Source organism: Rana temporaria, chromosome 4 (genome assembly GCF_905171775.1).
Source record: "Rana temporaria chromosome 4, aRanTem1.1, whole genome shotgun sequence".
Classification (NCBI taxonomy): domain Eukaryota; kingdom Metazoa; phylum Chordata; class Amphibia; order Anura; family Ranidae; genus Rana; species Rana temporaria.
In genome coordinates this window covers 31,062,880-31,086,409 of record NC_053492.1, presented here as the reverse complement: position 1 = coordinate 31,086,409, position 23,530 = coordinate 31,062,880, and the positions used below count along the sequence as shown (strand labels likewise).

Genomic DNA, 23,530 nt, shown 5'->3' with positions numbered 1-23,530 from the left:
GCGGTGACGTAAAACGCTACGACGAGCCAAGAAAATTAAGTTCAATGCTTCTAAAAATGCGTTGAATTGTTTCCAAGCATGCGTAGGAATTTTGCGTGTCGGTATTTGTACACACAATCAGAAATTCGGAACAGTTTTTTCCTGATGGGAAAAGAGAGATCTACTCTATCTTTTTCCAGCAGTTTTCCTGTTGGAAAAAGTCTGATGGAGCAAACACACGGTCGGGATTCCTGACCAAAGGCTCTCGTCAAACTTTTTCTAACAGGAAAACCGATCCTGTGTACGGGGCATAATACCTACCTTTTGGACAAGAAATTATATTTAACACAAATATATTATAGCAGTACTTCCCTTATGTTTTGTGTACCCCACAAGGAGATTGGAATTTAATTTACAGTCAAATAAGACAGCAATGACATCTGCAGAAAAATAAATGAAGGATTTCATTTTTTCAAAAGTGGAGACAGGTCTGCAGGAATTCCAATCCATTCTGGAAGGAATGAGACTTCATATTTGAAAATGTTAAGATAAGGAGAATCTGGCAAAGTGAAGTTTGTAAGATAGATGGTTTCCCCACCAACCAAGTATGCAGCCCAATAGCCAAATGTCCCTATGGTCATTATGGTGTGGTTACAATGTACCAGGAGGGCAAAATCACGGGTAGGAGAACCTATCTTACCATCTCCAGCAAAATTTACATCTCCTAGAGAGGTATTAATATTCTCTTTACACCAATCCATCCCATCACTGGTCACCACAAAGAGGGGGTTATCATACTTATTTCTGAAATAGTCCATAGCTTTTTGAACATAGTTTTTGTCACCTACCACACCTTTCCGTTCATGAGCCATGACCCATATATAGTCCCCCCTGCGAACATGAACTCCGATAAAGGTCACATTTGTTCTATTACCTTTCAGGTTTGCAAGGTATGAATTTGCTTCTTCCTTAATATAGTCTTGAAAAGTGAATTCTTGTAGAATCTCCTCCCTTATGTGATGATAGAATGTCCATGAACACGGACTACCAAACAATTTAACATATTGTCCAGAGATGTTGGAATATTCTGGTAACATCCAATCTTTCAGTCTATATTTTCTCCATTTAATTCGGTCAGCAATGTCCTGATGAAGAACGGGCAATTTTATCTTAAATATCCTTCCTAGCTCATTGTGCATCCCTGGTAAAATGTACGCTTGGTGTCCATTAAGCTTTGCCAGAGCATAAAGTGCTGCATACTCCCCTATTTTGTTTCCCAGGCGTGCAGATGGATTTGTAGTCCACATGACAGCATCTGATTGCATATTAATAGAAAGTGATTTTTTTTTGTCAGCTAGATTCATGAGGGAGCTACTCCCATTGATTGTATAGTAAAATGTTGTTCCAAGACTTGATTTGTAGAAGACATAATACCAGACGATTAAAACATTCAAAGTAAGCATCATAAAAATCACACTCTTCTTCTTTAAATGTTGGTCCATTTCTAAACAGGTACTTCAAAAGTCCTAGATATAAATAAGACAAAAAGAAAATGAAAAATGCTATTAGACATGACATTGTTAGGATGCATATACCCTATATAACCAAAAGTATTGGGACACCTGCCTTTACACGCATACAGTATAAACTTTAATGGGATCCCAGTCTTAGTCCATAGGGTTCAATATTGAGTTGGCCCACAATTTGCAGCTGTAATAGATTCAACTCTTCTGGGAAGGCTTCTCACTAGGTTTAGGATGTGTCTATGGGAACATTTGACCATTTTCTTCCAGAAGCAGGCACTGATATTGGACAAGAAGGCCTGGCTTGCAGTAATAGTAAATCGAGGTAATCCAACTTCTTAGATCGGACACACTTAGGTGAGTGAGTGAGTGAATAACTTGTATAGCGCTACAAATGCAAACTAAATCACCACAAGGCGCTTTTTCCATCCAGTGTCGTCCTAATCCTTCAGAAGAGGTGGGTCTTAAGTTTTTTTCTGACCACTAGGGTTCCCCATTGGCGAGATCAATAATAGTTTCAGGGAATAAAGGGTGTGGTCCTTTTAAATCTCGTACATATTCATGCGGCCCATTGCCTTGACTGATTTTTGTGGCTGAATTCTATGACAACTTGATCCAAAATTAATATGATGCATCTTTCTTCTAAATTCACCAGTAATTGCTAAAAACGTATTTTCAGCTTTTCGAAAATTAATACGTTGCAAACAAGGACATTCTGTCTGGGGACATATACGCCACTTCACTGATACTACGGCTGGTTAATAATTTGTTATCTTCTATGTCTGTCTATCTGTATGTCTTATAAAACAGAAGCTGCCCGCACCTTTCTTGCTTCCTTTCTTGTTTTGTAAGCTACATAAATACCAAAAAACAAATCATTAAGCAGCTGCAGTATCAGTGAAGTGGCATATATTTCCCTATGCAGAATTTCCTTCTTTGCAACTTATTCATTTTTGAAAAGCTGGAAATAAGTTTTTAGAAATTACTGGTCACAGCTGATTTTTTAAGAAAGATGCATCATATTAATTTTTTGATTATGTTGTCATAGAATTTAGTCACTATTAATGTGGCAACGGGCCGCATGAAAATGTACGAGATTTAAAAGGACTGCACCCTTTATTCCCTCTGAGCCATTATTGTTCTCACCAAGGGGGAACCCTAGTGGTCAGGAATACTGGTGTAGGAGCGCCCCCCAGTATGTGCCACAGTGGCTGCCTCCTCCTAAATGTACATTCCTGTGTCCCTGTGCATTTCCCCCATGTTCAGTCTCAGGTGCCCTGTGATTGGGCATATGGGTTCATGTGCAGCGGTGGGGCTAGCCTGTCCACCATCATTGTAGATCCTGGAGTCCAGCCTCCACCCATGTTCAGTCTCCTGCACCCTGTGATTGGGCGAAGGCGGGACATCAAGAGCAACCGCAATCATTAACAGGCCAGCCCCGCCGCCCATTCACAGGGTGCCGGAGTCTGAACATGGTGAAGCGCAGGGAAGACAGAAATGGATTTTGAGACGCCGCTGTCTTCTCCTTCTCCTCCAAAGAAAAGAAGGTACTTCCACGTGATGTGCTCTTTTTTTATTTTTTATGGTTGAGGCTACAAACAATTGATCCCAGTTTCCAGAGTGTGAACTCTTACAGGCTAATGTTCAGCTTTCCTTTTCAGACCTTACTCGCATTAACGTTTTCACAGCAAAAAAAAAAAACACAAAATGCTTTTGGATATATAGCCTGGTCTACTGGTAAAATATGGTATGCATGGAGATGTTCTAAAAAAAAGAAAAAAAAATGAGACTCATGTTGGTGTTGCTGGCCTGGGGGGGGGGGGTGGCCACGGTCTGGGGAGATGAAGCAGCCAGAGAGAGAGAGTAGAAGAGCAGCTAGAGTCAAGATGTGTAGTGTAGTGGTCAGTATAGTGGTCAGTGTAGTGTAGTGGTCAGTATAGGAATCAGGTAGGTCAGTATAGTGTAGTGGTCAGTATAGTGGTCAGTGTAGTATAGTGGTCAGTGTAGTGTAGTGGTCAGTATAGTGTAGTGGTCAGTATAGTGTAGTGGTCAATGCAGTGTACTGGAGTGGTCAGTATTTTTTTTTTACTGGTTTACCTTATCAGTTAATTAATTATATATTCTCCAATATGTCTTTTTTCTTCATTTCTAGTACCTTGAGACAGTGACTATTTCTTATGACACTTGGTGCCCTTTTTAGAGTCTGAAGCCTCGTACACACGTTCGGTTTTCTCGGCAAGAACCAGCAAGAAAACTGCTGGCAGAGCTTTCTTGTCGAGAAAACCGAGCGTGTGTACGAGGCTTTCAGGTTTCTCGCCTTGAAATCTGGCCAGAATCTTGACGAGAAAAATAGAGATCCAACTCTATATTTTCTCTTCGAGATTCTTGTCGGCCTGTTTCCCGACAAGAAACACAAGAGTGTGTATACTTACCTATCGCCGTGGAAACCCGCGCATGCGTCAAATTACTTTGACGCATGCGCAGTAGCTTCCACAGTATAGGTAGGGTGAAGCAAGATGGCGGCAACGGCATCGACTGTGACAAGCGCATGCTCGTCGTATGCGATGACGTCACTGCGTTCTTGGCTTTCAAGAGAACCGCAGTTCTTTTGAAAGGTCTGTGTGTACACTCTGGTGGCAAGAGATTCTTGCCAAGAATCTCATCTGGAAAAACAAAGTTTTTTTTTCTGACAGGATTCTTGCCTGTGTGTACGAGGCCTGTTCCTGACCGCCTCCTTATATCTCTTCATTGTATATTAGCAGAGTGAGTTATGATAGAGCAATTTTGCCCCCATCAATATACATTTATTATTTTTTCAATGTACAATATTCTAGAACATAGCAGTCATTATGCTCTTTGTTTCTTATAGCTTGGCCCTTCTATTTCCCCTGCGTTTTAACTTGGCTCTCTGCTTCGCTGTGTAGCACTACCCCCGGAGGAGCTGCTGGTTTGTTTTGGGTCTACGCTCCGTGACTAACCCCTTAAAGTGGCTCAAAACCCTCCCTTGACACACCTGGTAATATGAGAGGTTGTGGACCCCAATAGCTTGTGGGGAAGCACAATATCCCGTTACACTACAACAGATTATGCAAATAAAAGGGGTTACCTCAAATGAAAGATAGGCTGCACACAGACGTCAAGATAACCAAAGTAATGCTTTACCTAAAGAAGAACAAAGAACATAAGTAAAACAGTGACACTCTATCTGCAGATCCCTTCAGTATCAATAATAATAGTAAGGCTTAAATGTGAACTAGACTACAGTGTCCTGTAGACCTGTGTAAGCACACAGCAAGAGGGGCCCCTCAATAAAACATACACATTGAAACACCCTCTTGCCAAGTCTCATCCAGCTCTCTACCTCTCTAACGATACTGTATCGAACTAATTACTCGACCAGCAAGCAATGAAATGAATATCATCTATATACAACACTAAATAGATAACCCTTGGGTACTATAGCTATAGCTAATTAATATGACCTGGCATCCCAGGCCAAACCTCAACACAGTCTTCTACTTATAGTTTGTGCACTCGTACGTTGGCATGCATTGGCGCGCAAGAAAAACAATTTGTAATCCAAAGGAGTAAACTGTTGAAAGTTCCCTGAATGGTCAAACCACAGAGATGGATGTTAACGATCCACCCTCCCGCAGATATTCAGTACTTTCGGGGAAGTGCCCGTCTCACCCAACTGGTTCAGGCCTTGTCCTGCTACGGCACTCCATCCCCCTTTCGGCGATCACAGTCCGGTTAGCCAGCAGTCTCCGGTCCTCAGACAGGTCGCAGGGTTACTGGGAACTTGTTCGATGACTCCAGCAATGGCTCCATCTCCTCTCAAAGCCGCTCTGCCCGGGCGACGTAGGCCTCAATCCGGCCTACTCCCTGTGGAGACTGGAGACACTCCTAACAGTGTCCTCCTGGGTTGAAGAGGCGGTCCCGAGAGCGTGCCAAAAATGTTGTCTCCCTTAAATTACCTCCCCCAGCAGATGGCGTGGAAGGCAAAGCATCTTGGGGTTGTCCAGCTGCTCTCTGGGTGATGTAGTTAATTAAAGGCCAGGGCAAAATGGAGTCTCTTCTCTCCTGAACTCAATCCCTCAACATTTCCTGCAGTACCAGAACAAAATGTAAACAACAGGTGGCTCTAACTCAACTCGGCCACAGGAGGGAGCTGAGATCTTTCACGATCAGCAATGGTAGTCTTGTATATTACGCCGGGAAAGGACAATACCCCACTACAGAAGTACTAGTTATCTGGATAATTTAACACTCCATGTGGGGGCTCCACATGTGACTGTTTCCTGTCCTGATCTGGTTGAGGTGGTTGCAGTTCAGACTGAGGGCTTTAGAATGGGGCACAATCCCACTACTTCAAAAGATCATTAAGGCAGAATCAGGGAAAGGCCTAATCTCGAAAATATACCCACACATAAACAATGGGAGAATGGGAGGGATAGAGGCTCCTATGCATAACAGAAAATGGGGAAAGAAATTGGGAAATATCTCCGAATCACAGTGGAATAGGATCCTTAAAACTCGCCCCACTCGTATCGTTATCCCCTCCCAGAGGATGTCACACTTGTTTTTACTCTATAGAACCTATTACACCCCTCAAACTTTTTCAATTCGGCCGCTGACCAGATGCAAGCTGCCCTAGGTGTGGGGACATAGGGAGGGGATATGATCAACATGTTCTGGAGATGCCCCAAGCTATTCCACTACTGGATGGAGGTGATATGAATCATTGACCGGGTGTTTGGAACCTCCACTGAGTTGGAGGCGAAGCACTGTCTCCTGGGATTAGTAGGAGTGGGAAACCCAGGAAACAATCAAGTAGCGGTTTTGAGATGCTTATTCCAAGCAAGGAAGCTGATCACCCTGAGATGGCAGTCGGCGTTACCTCCGTCTGGTAGGGAATGGGCAAATAATATGAACGTGGTAATTCTTAAGGAGAAATTGGTATATACAAAGAAAGGAGTGTTAAAGAAGTACAACAAAATGTGGAAACCCTGGTGGGAAGCAAGGGGGATTAACATGTGAATTTTAATAGAGCATAATGGCACTTTAACGATGAGATGTGAACTAATAGAAATCTGATCAAGATGAATGAGACGGGGAAGGATGGATGAGTGAGAGAAATGGATGGCGATGAGAGGACCCAGCGATTGGATAAGAACTTGGATCCAAAGAGAATACTAGGCAAGATTACCCTATGACGCCAACCCCTCTCCAGGGAAATATCCTTGATAAGTATGCTCCACTTACGCTGACATATTTATACCTGTTAGGGGGTGGGAAGTTCGGGAGGGGGGATGGGTAAATGAGGGGATGTTTGATTTTCTGTATTTGTAAAATAAGAAATACCTTAATAAAGAAATAAAATTAAAAAAAGTATGGATTTTAGGTAATCAGATTGTTCACTTGCTAGATTGTCTATTAGACACTGCCCTGACGGGTCAGTATTTGGCGCATTATAAATCTATTAAATCAATCAATCAATCAATCAATCAACAGTCTGACAGTCACATGTATGTGCTGACTTGTTGAAAAATAGATGCCCAGTTTTTAACCAACCCCCTCTACCAGCCATTGAAGGGGATGCTAAGGAGAGTGGTTATTCTAAAACAGCCTTCATTAGACGGCAGAGATAATAGACTAAAGACCTAGAGCCAGTTAAAGTTGCTTTGTGCCTTGTTATTACTGTGATGGCCAATTACAGTGATCACTAATGTAATAGAAAACAATAGAAAGCGTACCGCTCCAAGCCCCCAAACACCTGTTGATCGCTCCCGCCCTGTTACACCGACAGGTGCTGGCTCTGCACTAATCCATGGAGAAAAAGAGACATTCTGGACTGCCGCACTCTAAAAAGGCGATTTTTATTTGAAAATAGCAAGTGATAAAATCCAAAAAAATACAAAAATATGTAATCCAAAAGTCATACTGTCATGGAAGAATTCCCTCGGGCCTTGTATGCAAATCCACACCGCGCCAAAATGTGCACTTCCAGCGTCTCAATGCACACAAAGCACCAAACAATTCCTTTGTGCTTAAAAGCACGTTTTGTATCAAGCTCTTTGTACAAGGAATGTGAAGTCACTTCATGGCACCAGGAAGAGTCAGAAAACAATGCTGCTTCTAGCTGGAATCTCAAGCTTCTGGGCTGAGCACAGGAAACTCAAATTATTTTATTCATTGGAAACAAAAGAATAACAAAGCAGGAAGTGATGGCCCCAACAGCCAATCACTTCCCTTAATACAAAATCACATGTGACAGGAAATGACAAACAGAAAAGGGGAGGGCACTCAAAGAAAGGCAGGGGGAGGAAGTGCACACACCCCATCTTAGCCAGCATGGATCCCATTCAGACATTGTTCAAAGTAAAACAATATCTGAATTAAGATCATTCTATCTGTTTTTATAGGCTTGAGACAATCTGCGGGGACATTGCTACTGCTGTTGTCAATATACGGTACAAGTACACCAACAAGACATATATCAATGTCCTCTCAAACAGATATGTATCCATAAGGGATAACGAAGTCCGCAAGAGAGATATAATAGGTTTCTCTCGTTATGCGGACTTCGCTTCTCTAATGTGTATAGTCATTGGAAAGCAAGCAGTCCAGCGCAGTGCGCTTGATATCTAAAAACCAATAAATGCCCACACACACACAGAGAACACGTTTCAATTGCATAAGAAGGTTTTCATACTGACCGTTTTTACTGCTGGTCTAAATTCAACCCAAGTGCGCTCTGCTAGAGCGCTCCTCGATTAAACATCAGACACAGGGAGACAGATGACAATCTATAAAACACACATCCTAGAATAAAATGTCCACATATATAACATTTTCCACAACAATTCAGACACAGCCAAAGCAAATAGTGCACATACAGGGACAAAAATGTTGACGCGTTTCACATTATAGTTTGATGCTTACTCATAGCTGAAGTGTGTGGGAATCAAGGTGTGTATAAATTTGAAACATGAGTAGCTGCTCGGCCAATCAAAGCTGTTCCACACAGCATCAGAATGTTGAACACTTAATTGAATCCAGCACACCTCAAAATTATCCTGAAACTCACCGTGTCTCTGTGTATAGAGGGGTATGAATACTTTTTCCTGTCTCTGTCTATAGAGGGGTATGAATACTTTTTCCTGTCTCTGTGTATAGAGGGGTATGAATACTTTTTCCTGTCTCTGTCTATAGAGGGGTATGAATACTTTTTCCTGTCTCTGTCTATAGAGGGGTATGAATACTTTTTCCTGCCTCTGTCTATAGAGGGGTATGAATACTTTTTCCTGTCTCTGTGTATAGAGGGGTATGAATACTTTTTCCTGTCTATAGAGGGGTATGAATACTTTTTCCTGTCTGTATATAGAGGGGTATGAATACTGTTTCCTGCCTCTGTGTATAGAGGGGTATGAATACTTTTTCCTGTCTGTATATAGAGGGGTATGAATACCTTTTCCTGTATATAGAGGGGTATGAATACTTTTTCCTGTCTATAGAGGGGTATGAATACGTTTTCCTGTCTATAGAGGGGTATGAATACTTTTTCCTGTCTCTGTGTATAGAGGGGTATGAATACTTTTTCCTGTCTATAGAGGGGTATGAATACTTTTTCCTGTCTGTGTATAGAGGGGTATGAATACTTTTTCCTGTCTATAGAGGGGTATGAATACTTTTTCCTGTCTCTGTGTATAGAGGGGTATGAATACTTTTTCCTGTCTATAGAGGGGTATGAATACTTTTTCCTGTCTGTATATAGAGGGGTATGAATACTTTTTCCTGTCTATAGAGGGGTATGAATACTTTTTCCTGTCTGTATATAGAGGGGTATGAATACTTTTTCCTGCCTCTGTCTATAGAGGGGTATGAATACTTTTTCCTGTCTCTGTCTATAGAGGGGTATGAATACTTTTTCCTGTCTCTGTGTATAGAGGGGTATGAATACTTTTTCCTGTCTATAGAGGGGTATGAATACTTTTTCCTGTCTGTATATAGAGGGGTATGAATACTTTTTCCTGTCTCTGTGTATAGAGGGGTATGAATACTTTTTCCTGTCTATAGAGGGGTATGAATACTTTTTCCTGTCTCTGTGTATAGAGGGGTATGAATACTTTTTCCTGTCTCTGTGTATAGAGGGGTATGAATACTTTTTCCTGTGTATAGAGGGGTATAAATACCTTTTCCTGTATATAGAGGGGTATGAATACTTTTTCCTGTCTGTATATAGAGTATATAGAATTTTTTTTTTTTTTTGGTGATTGGCTCTGATGCAAAAGAAGGGCGGAGAAAGTATTCTCGAATATTCGGAAATAGAATATTTCACAACATTTTTTTTTTTGATAAAATATTCCGAATATTCTATTTACGAATATTCGAGAATACTTTCTCCGCCCTTCTTTTGCATCAGAGCCAATCACCAGAAAAAAAAAATCGCAAAATCGCATTAGCGAAATTTCGCAATTTTTTTTTTTTTATAAAATATCACGAATATTCGGAATAGCGAATATTGGCAGCGAAATTCGAGCCGCAATACGAATATTCGTGAGCAACACTACTGACCACCAATGTTTGGGGGATTATTTTGAGGAGGGGGGTTATACCTTTTGGGTTTATCCATGGCATCTAGCCATTGCACAATGCAATTTCAGTACAATGCATTTTTATCCTCCAGAAAATTTACTTCCACTGGTAGCACCCTATAGTGAGCTAGAATAGAGTGTACCATTTTTTTTCTGTAGTGCAGGTAAGTTGTTAGGCTTGGCTGTCGGCCAAGTCTGTGTTTTGAATCTGGGTCAGAGTGACAGTCAGCATCTCTGGTACCTCTCCCTACTTTCTGGAACCTTGAAGAAGTTTCCAGAAGAATGGGAGGAAGGTTAGGAGGAACTGCCTGAAGTATTGAGGAGTGCCCCAGCCAATCCCCAGAAAAATTGACTGGCAGAGGGAGGGCACCTCTTAAATACTCAATAGTCAATCCAGCAGGGGCAGTGTAGAGTTTTGGTGGAAGCTGCAGGAGGCTGTCAGAGGCTCTTGAGGGTGGCCCCTAGTCTTGTCTTGGGGGGCGACGCTGGGCCTGGGGCTCAGGTGCTGGAGGGATCCTCTAACAACACAAGGAGGAGTTGTGTCCAGAGGCACAGGAGCAAGAGTAAGGAAAGCAGGAGCCAGATAACACATCTGGGAATTCTCCAGGGAGAAGACAGCTGGGTGGCTGGTGAATGTGGCAATCTAGGAGCAAAAAGTACAAAATATTGCGTGTGTTTTTTTTTTTCTAAATGTATGCTCTTCTTTTGTTTAATAGCGCAAAAAATAAAAACCACAGAGGTGATCAAATACCACCAAAAGAAATCTCTATTTATGGGGAAAAGGATGTCAATTTTGTTTGGGTACAGCGTTGCATGACCGTGCAATTGTCAGTTAAAGCGAGGCAGTGCCGTATCACAAAAAATGGCCTGGTCATTGAGCAGCAAATTCTTCCGGGGCTGAAGTGGTTAACTAGGGTTTTCCATTCCACGATTGTTGGAGGACATGGTGACACCCCCTTTTGTGCTATAAGCTTATAAGCCTGAAACAAACTCTTTATTATTGGTACAATAATGTCTCCAGGGATCCTGGATTCACCCATGATACTCAAAAGACATCCACCTGGCTCCATCTGGAGCTTTGTCCCCAAAAGTCCTTTAATAGTAGATACAACCCCCTGCCAATAACAATGGAGTTTGGGGCATCTCTATAACATATGTATTAAATTAGCGGGTGTTCTCTTTACATCTAGGCCATTAAGGTGTGTCTCTACACTTCCATTTCAATACAGTCGTGGCCAAAATTGTTGGCACCCCAGAATTTTTTACAGAAAATCAAGTATTTCTCACAGAAAATTATTGCAATAACACATGTTTTGCTATACACATGGTTATTCCCTTTGTGAGTATTGGAACAAGACAAAAAAGGGAGGAAAAAAAAGAAAATTGGACATAATGTCACACAAAACTCCAAAAATGGGCTGGTCAAAATTCTTGGCACCCGTAACTTAATATTTGGTTGCACACCCTTTGGAAAAATAACCCCATGTACTTTTATATAATAAAAACTGTTCTTTCTGCCTGCAAACTGTAGATTGTCCATAGCAACCAAAAGTGTCCCTTTATGTCAAAAATGGTTTTAGAGCATCTAGAAAACAGCGATAATAAATTATAATCACTTTCCTGTGGGGAAATTTGTCATAAAAAAATAAAAGTAATGACAGCGACAATTCTGCAACTGAGTAAATTTCAGTGATTTTGAGTTGATACATTATTGAATAATTTTTATTATAATTATATTATTATTTGTTATAATTATTTATAATTATTTATTATATTATAATTTATAATTTTGTTTTAAAAAAAAAAATTCATACCCGGGATGCCTACTAGACTCTTGTTTGGTCAGATTTAAATGAGTTATTCCTAAGGCCCCGTACACACGAGAGGATCCATCCGCTGAAAAATCTCAGCGGATCGGTTTCAGCGGATAGATCCCCTGGTGTGTATGTTAGAGCGGATATTTTTCCGCGGATATTTATCCGTCAGATCGATTTCCAGCATATAAAAATTTGAAGACATGCTAACAAATCTATCCGCTGCGAATCTCTCCGACGGACAGATCCGTTGGTTAGTACACAATATCCGCGGATAAAAATCCCGCGCATGCTCAGACAAAATAAGGGGATGGGAGCACTCGTTCAGGTAAAACTCTCGTTTGTTTATGATTTGGCACATTCGTAATTTTAAATATCTAGTGTGTCGTTTATTGCCTCTTTTTTTTTCTGCGTTCTCTTGCTAGAATAAACCCGTTCTCTTGCTGATGCTATCTATCCAGATGTTGTAACTTTCTTTATGTCCTCCACATGTATATGTTTATGTAATGTTATTTGTATTTAATGTTTTTTTTTTTGTTTTGTTTTTTTATGTATTTTTTGGCAAGTTATGTCACCATTGTTTTTTGATGCCATTTATTTTATTTTTTTTTGTTTTTGGCAAGTTATGTCACCATTGTTTTTTGATGCCATTTTTTTTTGTTTTTGGCAAGTTATGTCACCATTGTTTTTTGATGCCATTTTTTTTTTTATTTTTGGCAAGTTATGTCACCATTGTTTTTTGATGCCATTTTTTTTTTGTTTTGTTTTTGGCAAGTTATGTCACCATTGTTTTTTTATGCCATTTTTTTATTTATTTTTTGTTTTTGGCAAGTTATGTCACCATTGTTTTTTGATGTCATTTTTTTTTTTTTTGGGGTTTTTGTCAAGTTATGTCACCATTTTCTTTTTGCGTGTGTTTTTCCGTTTTTGTTTTGCCAAGTTGGTACACCAAATGTACCCCCCCCCCAAGGAGTTGGTGTTCTTTGTAAATGACACATATTATTTTTTAAAATGTTTCATGCCTAATCACCACAGTATTAAAGCACAATAGACAAGGTTTTTCAGTAAATCAAAAAAACATTTATTTTGGCCATAAACAAAAATAAATTACCTAGAACAGCAGCACTTGCTCAGATAGCAACATACATGCAGACTTGTGTTCCAGACTGCACAGGCAACATAGTCAAGGACAAAATGGCAAACCTTGAGGAGCACATACCGAGAACTAAAAAGAACAACCACAAAAACAAAAACCAGGAGCAGCAGCAAGTGAGCCAATGGAGCCCAGGCTGTGGTAGTCCAAAAAAAGCCCAGTTTTTGGGTGATCAAATGGAAGGCCGGGAATCACCTTCTCCTGTTCCTTGTAACCTTCCTTGCAGCCTGCATTACAGCAGATCTTCCATGGACCCGTCCACGGCCCCTTGCAGGTGGGGATGATGTGGCAGCAGGAGGAGTTAGCAAGGTGTTGGGCAGGATGGGTCGGGTCACTCAGCTCAGTGTGATTGGTCAGCCAGCCCTGGTGCATCCATAAAAGCACCTGGTTGAACAGGTCCTTGGCAAGCCTCTGATCGGCCTCCCCCGCTTGTGACATTTTGTGTGCCACGTAGGCGCTGTATGCCTCAGTGGGGTTGAGGGGGGCCCTCAATAAGGCGCTAGCCTCCCGGATCATCTCGAGGCTAGCGTCCTCAACTTCCCTCCTGCGCCTTATTAGGCTTGTTTGCCTGACCCGGGAGGGGGCTGGCTGCTTGCCTGGTGGTGCTGACCCTGGGCCTGGGGCCCTGCTGACTGGTGCTGGGCCCGGCCTCCTCCTCCTGGCTGCCACTGACCCCTTCCTCCTGGCTGACATGGAGCTCAGCATCAGGAGCTGACAACTCCTGGCTGCTCTCTTCTTCCTGTGTGAAAAAAAGGGACATGTTGTTAAATTTAGCACAAGCAAATCACACACATTTTCATGCTCTAGACTGGTTTGTTTTTTCTTACTTTAAACTTGAATAGACTCTCCTTCTGATCCCTGCACTTGGCATCCCTGACCCCTATTTTTAGGCCCACGACTTTTCTTTAACATATTTATTTATGGGATTACAATATCAACTCAATAAACAAACAAGAATTAGCAGCCACAAAATATTTACAAAAATACTCTACCTCATCAGAAGTGGAGAGTCGCAGATTTGGCTCCATGTCAGCCAGCCCCTCACCGTACTCATCATGGCTGTGGGGGTCCCTGGAAGGTCTGCTGCGATGCCGGCTGGAAGGAAGGCTTGACATTGATCGCCGGCCCTCTATTTGATCACCCAAAAACTCCAGCTCTTTGTAGTACCACAGACTGGGCTCCGTGGACTCGCTTGCTGCTGCTCCTGATCTTTGGTCATGTAGTTCTCTTTTTTTTTTGCGGTATGCGGCCCTCAGGTTGTTCATTTTGTCCTTGACTATCTCGCCTGTGCAGCCGGGAACCCATGTCTGCATATATGTAGCAATCTGGGCAAGTGCTGCCGTTCGTCGGTTCCGTTTATAATAGTGGGGGTGTTTAGAATCCCATAGTATTGGCATTCCCCTGAATTGTTCAATCAGTCTGCTAATGTTCTCCTTACCTACAATATGGTCCATCTTTTGAAGTTCGGGCTTGGTAAATTTTTCAAACTTAACACTGTTAAAACCAAAAGAAAAAAGTGTTAAAAAGGCTCAGCATTCACATTGTCAGAATATGTGGCCCCAGATTTATCAGTTACTATGCAAACACAGTGTCTCCTGCAGCTAAAATGCTGGCCAGCTCTGCCCCATTGTTGTTCCAAAAAATGAGTTCACATGCAGACCCTTTTTGATTACATTTATCAAAATACGTGGGATCTCTAACCATCACCAATTATTATTAATTTGACCATTCATCAAGGCACTATTTCATGTGTACATAGCATGCCCCTCAGCATTCCTGACATATAAATACACTTCCTAATTACCTCTGGCCAACCAACACATAACAATACTTGCATGATCACAATACACCTGGCAAAAAGTAAAATTAGGTAGAGCATTCCTAACATCTAGATTTAGTGATGTGTCAAAGCATTGGGAGAACAAAATACCATTTTGGTACACAAGAAACATAAGTAGCGTTAAAAGGGTGCAGACAAGAGACAAAACCCTAATCCCATGCCTCTCAAGTTTCTAGGCCTCTGCTGATCCCATTTTGTAATTTCTTACCTTATTAGTCTCTCTAGCTCCTCGTTAAGCACGCTGTAATAATCTCCGCGTAACCTACGTAATCACGTAGGTTCCCTTTAATAGTCTCCGCGTGTGCGTGACACGCCGCCTCCGTCACCTTTGCCATGCCCCCTAATCAATGTTAACTTCAAAAATATGACGTTAACTATGTAACTTCTGTCAAATGTTCAAATAATCTCCGCGTAACCTACGTAATCACATAGGTTCCCTTTAATAGACTCCGCGTGTGCGTGACACGCCGCCTCCGTCACCTTTGCCATGCCCCCTAATCAATGTTAACTCCAAAAATATGGCGTTAACTATGTAACTTCTGTAAAACGAGCGAATAATCTCCGCGTAACCTACGTAATCACGTCTTATTCATTCTCTACACTTTGCGTATGCATGAAACGCCGCCCTCGTCCCCGCCCATGACGGGACATTTCCTCTTTTCCACGCCCCTAATCTCTGTGGGAAGGAAAGATGGCGATGTCACACGAGCGTGCACGGAGCTCTCAGGCCGAAAGTGAAGTGACAGAGGCAGGAACGTCGCGATCCAGGCCGAAACGTTATAAGGCCACTAATATGGCTTTTGCCGAAATGGTGGAGCTGGTCGAAATAATGCGGAGGAAGGACTATGATGGGCAATATGGCCCATACAAGACCCCAAACCGCAGGAAGGGGAAAATTATGGACAAGGTGGCAAGGAGAATGCAGAGGATGTTCAGTGTCACCAGGTCCAAAGAGCAGCTACGGAAGCAGTGGTCCGACTTGAAACTGCGGGAGCCCCATCAGTTCAAGAAAATAAAAAAAATCCTGAAGAAAAGTAAGTTATTTATTTGTTTGTGGGGGGGGGGGGACAATTTTATTTGTTAACGTTTGGTCAGGTACATTTCTACATCTGTCTCCTTGGCCTGGTTGTACTTCTGAACACATGTTGAAATAGAAGATTTTTTAGAAAACAAATTTGCTTGGGCAACGAGTGTTAATAGGAAACATCGTTCACATCAGATTGTTTCTCCCAAATACGATGTTGGCCCAGGAACAACACACCTGGACATGCCTCTCTGGCCAAAAAACATTGTTTGTAAACATTGTGTACAAATATATATTTTTTAAATTAGAATCCTAGAATGGGAAATGCAAACAGTGCTACTAAGCAGGTGTTTTCATATCTGTAATCCAGAGCACCTGTGTCTCCCCCTAAATATTACAATAAAATTTGTATGGTCTCAGAGCCCAAATTTTAAGGGGGGGACATCCATGTGTGTCACTTCGCTAAAAAGGGACTGAATCAGAGCTTGGCCTAGAAGTCATCCAAAAATGTAGGTTTGGGGGGATAAGAACCTAAATAATAAATACATTAAAGCCTCTAACTTCTAAGCAATGTGTGCGAGTTATGCTCTACAATATCTGTGTGCTGATGAGTATACCTTTTGTTTTTGTGTTATTTAGGGGAAAGAAGACGCCAGCATTTCGAGGAGGCAGAGAGGGCCAGACACGCCCGGAATCAACCATCTGGCCATGTGGAGGAGGAGGAGGATGTGGAGGAGGATGTGGAAGGAGAGGAGGAAGGAAGAGAGGAGGAAGGAAGAGAGGAGGATGTGGAGGAGGAGGAGGAGGAAGGAAGAGAGGAGGATGTGGAGGAGGAGGAGGAAGGAAGAGAGGAGGATGGAGTCATTTTAAATTTGGTAGTTGTGGAGGATGAAGAGGAATTTGAAGAAGATGATTTTTGTGAATTTGAAGATGGTGGATTGATGGAAGAAGAAGAAGGAGGAGTGCTGGAAGATGAGGGGGAAGTGGTTCAAGAAGGAGGAGTCGTGGAGGATGAGGGGGAAGTGGTTCAAGAAGGAGGAGTTATTGAAGATGGAGAAGTGGTGGAGGAGGAAATTCGCACACCATCAGGTCAGTGTCACCCCAGCTTTATAGGGCAAAACAGATGTAGATAGGGTTGCCACCTCATCACTTTAATCCCGAACACATATGGATTACACATGTTCTGTGGCTAATGTAATGCAGATATGGCACCAGGTGAGTTTAATTACCACCTTTTAATCAGCCACAGAACCTGTGTAATTAATATGTGTTTATGGTTTAAAGGGATGAGGTGGCAACCCTAGATGTAGATAGGCCGGTAAAATTTATATCTTTTTTTTTTTGGATTCATTTTGTAGGGGATGAAGATGCTGTTCCGCATTTTTCACGCGCAAGTGCTGGAATAATTATCCAGCAAGTTATGGAGTGCAGCACTGAAATGGACAATATGCGGCAACGGATGGTTCTCATGGAATGTGAGAAATGTAATTGTGGAGTGCTGCACAGAGCTGGACAATATGCGGCAAAGAATGCTGGTTATAGAACAAAACTATAAAAATATCATTGACATGATGGGCCGTGTCAAAGACTGAACACCACCCCGCCCATCCCCCAACCATTTTAAATTTTATACTCAGCAATACGCCAAAATTTGAAGATGCACACACAGTGTGTCAACATGTGCTATCTGCCATCACAGAATATCTTATATCTGTGCTTTGTGGGTACAACCCCCTCCTCGATTCTCAAGTAGTTTTCAAGGAAGGGTTTGCTCCCACAAAACACAGACATTGATCACCCATGATGGCAGATAGCACATGTTGCCATTTGTCTGTGTTTCTATGTTGAAGAACTGACATTTGGCGAATTACACTGAATGTGTGCATCTTCAAATTTTGGCGTGTTCCGGTGTGAAATCACACCATGACTGTTGTTGTGAATGTAAAAGTGACACATTTGTCTTTGAATTTTTGCATACATTTTATCCTTTTTGCCAAAAAAATTGGCTTACAATCAAAAAGCCTGAAAAAACAAATAAAAATATTTAAAGAAAAAATACAAAAAACAAAATAAAAAATACAAAAAATATATTTGGTAACAAATATATCCAAATTTTATTAGCTCTATTGTAAAATAAAAACAAAAAAAATATTTAAAATTTTTGGATAAAATCGATACTAAATTTTTTTGGGATATTTTACCCAAAAATAATAAAAAAAAATCATATAAAAAATAACGAGCTAACAAATCACCCAAAAAATTGGTTAGAACAAATTATTAAAAAATAAGACCAAATAAAAATTTGGTGAAGTCTACATTTTGCTAATCCAAGTTTGTTGTGAAAAATGGTACAATTGTACTACATTGTTTGTGAACCAAAAATACTTGTAAAAATATTTTTGGGACCAAAAAAAAAAAAAAAAAAAATGTTTTGAAAAAACACACACAACCGGAAAAAAAAGCATCGCAAAAAAAATATATTGACATGTTTCTTAAGAAAAAAGATATACAAATAAAGGATAATGAAAAAGCTGAAAATAAAAAAAAGCTTTGCCAAAATCCTAAAAATGAGTGGCTTAATTCTTTATATGCTGAATACCCAATAAGTGAATAATGTGCGATTGTGTTGATTTACTAAAACCTGAACCATACATTTGGCACTAGAACTGCAATATTTTTGGTGAGAAGCAGGAAGACAGATAAAAAGAGAAAAAGCAATAATGACAAACAACTGTATAAAGTCCAATGGTCAAATTATTTATTATTTATGTGAATATTTCTTTCTTTTGGGGGCCGAATTAGAAGGAAATATGATCTGGCATAGCAATGGCCCCCCGACCCATGAAGTACTCAACATATTTGTCGCGTACCTCACGAGCTGATTGGGTGGCCAAGCCAGCGCGACCAGTGTCCAGCCCAGGAAGGGTATCTGAGGGTAGTCTTGCCTCAGAACCGATGTCGGGTAGGTACGTCTGGGAGTGCCTGCGTAAAAAGTTGTGCAAAATGCAGCAGGCAAATACAATGGTGTTCAATTTATATTCCGCCAAGTGTATCGCTGTCAGGAACAGGCGGAAGCGGTTGGAGAGGATCCCAAAGGCATTCTCGACTACCCTCCGAGCCCTGGCCAACCGATAATTGAACACCCTCCTCTCTGAGGTGAGGGTCCTCTGGGGAAAAGGCCGCATGAGGTGAGGTCCAAGCCCGAAAGCTTCGTCCGCTAGGAACACAAACGGAAGTCCTTCCACATTATCTTCATCTGGTGGCAGTGCCAGACCACCAGTTTGGAGACGATCGTAGAATTCTGTCCGCGAGAACACTCCCCCATCTGACAGCCGGCCGTTCTTCCCCACGTCCACATATAGAAACTCATACTGTGCCGACACCACCGCCATCAACACGATACTATGAAAACCTTTGTAGTTATAATAGTAGGACCCCGAGTGGGGTGGGGGCACTATGCGGACGTGTTTCCCATCTATTGCTCCACCGCAGTTCGGAAAATCACAACGCTGGGCAAATTGGGAAGCCACAGACTGCCATTCCTGTGGTGTGGAGGGTAGCTGTGGGGACAAACAAAAAAAACAAAATGAGTCCTTTGTCACATAAACATTGCAAACAAAATACAAAAACCATCATTGTGCAACATCAACAACAGGATTCACATTTCCTACAAGCATTGTGAAGTGAGTATTTCTGATCAAAAATATAGGCCCACTTTATTATCAGACTCCACATCCCTCTGATGATAGAGCAAGAAACAATTTTCGGGGGGGGGGGGGAAGCAGAACTACAATGGATTAGCCAAAAAATCACCCAAAAATTGGCTAGGTGTGTTTGGGCCTAGGATAGCATGCTGGACAGGTTTATGGTGGGTAAGGTCAAAATATGCAGGTAGGCCAAAAAGATGAACATGGAAAGGTTAACAACATGCATGGGGAGAAAAGGGAACATCCAACACACAGCAGATTAAAATCTCATGGTTATTAGGGAAGAAAAAAAGATTAGACTTTCGCACACATTTTAAAAAAAAACATTGTCATGTTAAAATGAGGAAACTTACCTTAAGATACTCCTCCTGCAGAACTCTGATGATGGCAGTACACTTCTACGGTATGATGACCCCAAGCGACTGGGGAGAGATGCCTGTCGAGAACTTGAGGTCCTGCAGGCTCCTCCCAGTCGCCAGGTACCGCAACGTGGCAATAAGCCTCTGCTCGGCCGTGATGGCTTGGCGCATCACAGTGACCTGCCTCGTGATATAGGGGGACAGAAGATCCAGCAGACGGTTGAATACGGGGTCCGTCATGCGGAGAAAATTCCTAAAGTCATTAGGATTATTCTCCTGGAGTTCCCTAAGCAGAGGCATATGAGAAAACTGGTCACGCTGGCGCAACCAATTCTTGGCCCAGAAACACCTCCTCCCACTGTTCCTGGCCAAACAACTGGTTCGCTGGACATGGCCATAAGCAATCCCATAACCAGCACCAATTCGCGAGAATCTACGCTGCTGCTCCATCATGGCTTCAAACCGGCCGGCTGGTCAGTCAAGAACACACTCCAACAGAAAGCACTCACAAATCCAGCACAACCTGCAAAGAACGCGCGACAAACAAATACCAGCGGACAGGACGCCACTGCAAACGCAGAAACGAGCTGCAAGTCGGTATCTGATTGCCAACTACGATCCCACAAGCACACACACTGAACCCGAGAATACAACCTGTTAAAACGCGGAGACTGAAAAGCGCAAATCGGCTCTAACCAAACCTTCACTAGCACACGGTAACACGGAACTAGCAAAAGCGGAACAGAGGGCGGCGCCGTTGACTTTGGTCTTCCCCTTTATAGTGACGTCTTACGTGGTTTACGTTGAACACGTTCTGGTCCGAGGGGATTTTTATCCGCTGGTGTGTACACGCCAGCGGACCAACAGATAAATCCGCCGATCCGCTGAAACCGATCCGCTGATAAATTCAAGCGGATGGATTCTATCGTGTGTACTAGGCCTAAGAATTGCAGGCCTACAATATAAAACGCCAAATTTCCTTGCAAATAATGGTACCGCTTTCAGCACCTTTTTTCTGAAATAATCATACCGCCAGGGAGGTTAAGGAAAGGAGAGTCTGGCAAAGTGTAGTTTGTAAGATAGATGGTTTCACCACCAACCAAGTATGAAGCCCAATAGCCAAATGTCCCTATGGTCATTATGGTGTGGTTACAATGTGCCAGGAGGGCAAAATCATGGGCAGGAGAACCTTCCGCACCATCTCCAGCAAAATGTACATCTCCTAGAGAGGTATTAATGTTCTCTTTACACCAATCCATCCTATTACTGGTCACCACAAAGAGGGGGTTTTCATACTTCTTTCTGAAATAGTCCATAGCTTTTTGCATATAGTTTTTGTCACCTACCACACCTTTCCGTTCCTGAGCCATGACCCTTAAATAGTCCCCCCTACGAACACGAACTCCGATATAGGCCACATTTGCCCTATTCCCCTTCAGGTTTGCAAGGTATGAATTTGCCTCTTCCTTAATATGGACTTGAAAAGTGAATTCTTGTAGAATCTCTTACCTTATGTGATGATAGAATGTCCATGAACACGGACTACCAAACAATTTAACGTATTGTCCAGAGGTGTTGGAATATTCTGGTGACATCCAATCATTCAGCCAATATTGCCTCCATTTAATATGGTCAGCAATTTCCTGATGAAGAATAGGCAAGTTTGTCTTAAATATCCTTCCTAGCTCACTATGCATCTGTGGTAAGATGTACCCTTGGTGTCCTTTATAAGCTTTGCCAGAGCATAAAGTGCTGCATACTCCCCCATTATGTTTCCAAGGCATCCTAAACGATATGTAGTCCACATGACTGCATCTGATTGCACGTTGGTGGAAAGTGATCTCTTTTTGTCAGTTAGATCTATGAAGGAGCTACTCCCATGGTTTGTATAGTGGAATGTTGTTACAAGACTTGATTTGCAGTTGACATAATACCAGACGATTAAAACTCTCATAGCAAGCATTGTAAAAAGCACACTCATTTTATTTAAATAGAGGTCCATTTCTAAACAGAATCGTCTTAGATTTATAAAAGACAAAAAGAAAATTTACAAAATGCTTTTAGACATGACCAGGGTTATTCTGAAATGTTTTGTTTATAATAAAAATCAGCATTTTTTGCTAGAAAATTACTTAGGAACCCCCCTCCCCCCAAAAAATAATATATATATATGTATATATATATATATATATATATATATATATATATATATATATATATACACCGTATTTTCCGGCGTATAAGACGACTGGGCGTATAAGACGACCCCTAATTTTCCAGGAAAAATTTAGATTTTGGGATATACTCACCATATAAGACTACCCCCTTCTTACTAGTCTTTCTGGAAGCTGAGGGGGAGCCGGAACCGCTGACAGAAACAGGCTTTTTCAAATCTCACTGTGCCATTACATTACATTCCTCACTGTGCCATTACATTACATGCCCAGACTGTGCCATTACATTACATTACATGCCCCCACTGTGCCATTACATTACATGCCCAGACTGTGCCATTACATTACATGCCCAGACTGTGCCATTACATTACATGCCCAGACTGTGCCATTACATGCCCAGACTGTGCCACTGTGCCATTACACGCCATTACAGACTGTGCCATTACATTACATTACATGCCCAGACTGTGCCATTACATTACATGCCCAGACTGTGCCATTACATTACATGCCCAGACTGTGCCATTACATGCCCAGACTGTGCCACTGTGCCATTACACGCCCAGACTGTGCCACTGTGCCATTACACGCCCAGACTGTGCCATTACATTACATGCCCAGACTGTGCCATTACATTACATGCCCAGACTGTGCCATTACATGCCCAGACTGTGCCACTGTGCCATTACATGCCCAGACTGTGCCATTACATTACATGCCCAGACTGTGCCATTACATTACATGCCCAGACTGTGCCATTACATGCCCCCACATTGCCATCACTTGCCCCTCACTTGCCCCCACTGTGCCTGAACTTGTTGCCCCCCAGTGCAATAACCGCAAACACTCACTTTTTTTTCCAGCGGTGACAGTCCCCCATGCTGCGAGCGAGAGCGTGAATGATTTCAAAGCCGCGCCCTCACTTCAGAGTGTTCTGTGATAGGCGGCACACAAATTTTCCCAGCAGCGCCTCTGTTCTGTTTTCCGCCTATCACGGACGTCTTCTCATCTCGTCCGAGGATGAGAAGGCATCTGTGATAGGAGGAACACAGAACAGAGGCGCTGCTGGGAAGATTTTTGTTCCTCCTATCACAGAACATTCTGAAGAGAAGGCGTGGCTTTGAAATCATTCACGCTCGCGCTCGCAGCATGGGGGACTGTCACCGCTGGAAAAAAAAAGTGAGTACTGAGACCCCCGACTTTGGATGCATGTTTTTGAATCCAGAAAGTCGTCTTATACGCCGGAAAATACGGTATATATATTTTAGCAGAGACCCTAGAGAATAAAATGGTCACACAAATAAGAGCTTTCTTTTGGTGGTATTTCATCACTTCTGGGTTCTTTATTTTTTTCCAA

At 42.1% G+C, this 23,530-nt stretch overlaps 1 protein-coding gene and 1 pseudogene across 1 annotated transcript in view; both read right to left on the bottom strand.

The window, feature by feature from the left end:
- Positions 1-443: 443 nt before the first annotated feature.
- Positions 444-23,530, bottom strand: part of LOC120936080 (galactoside alpha-(1,2)-fucosyltransferase 2-like) — a 185,001-nt gene continuing 161,914 nt past the window's right edge. The window contains exon 2 of the mRNA XM_040348188.1: positions 444-1,505. Within this exon, the coding sequence (XP_040204122.1) occupies positions 444-1,481 (1,038 nt within the window). The 5' untranslated portion in view covers positions 1,482-1,505. The remainder of the gene's footprint in view (positions 1,506-23,530) is intronic.
- Positions 10,488-21,846, bottom strand: LOC120935594 (annotated as a pseudogene).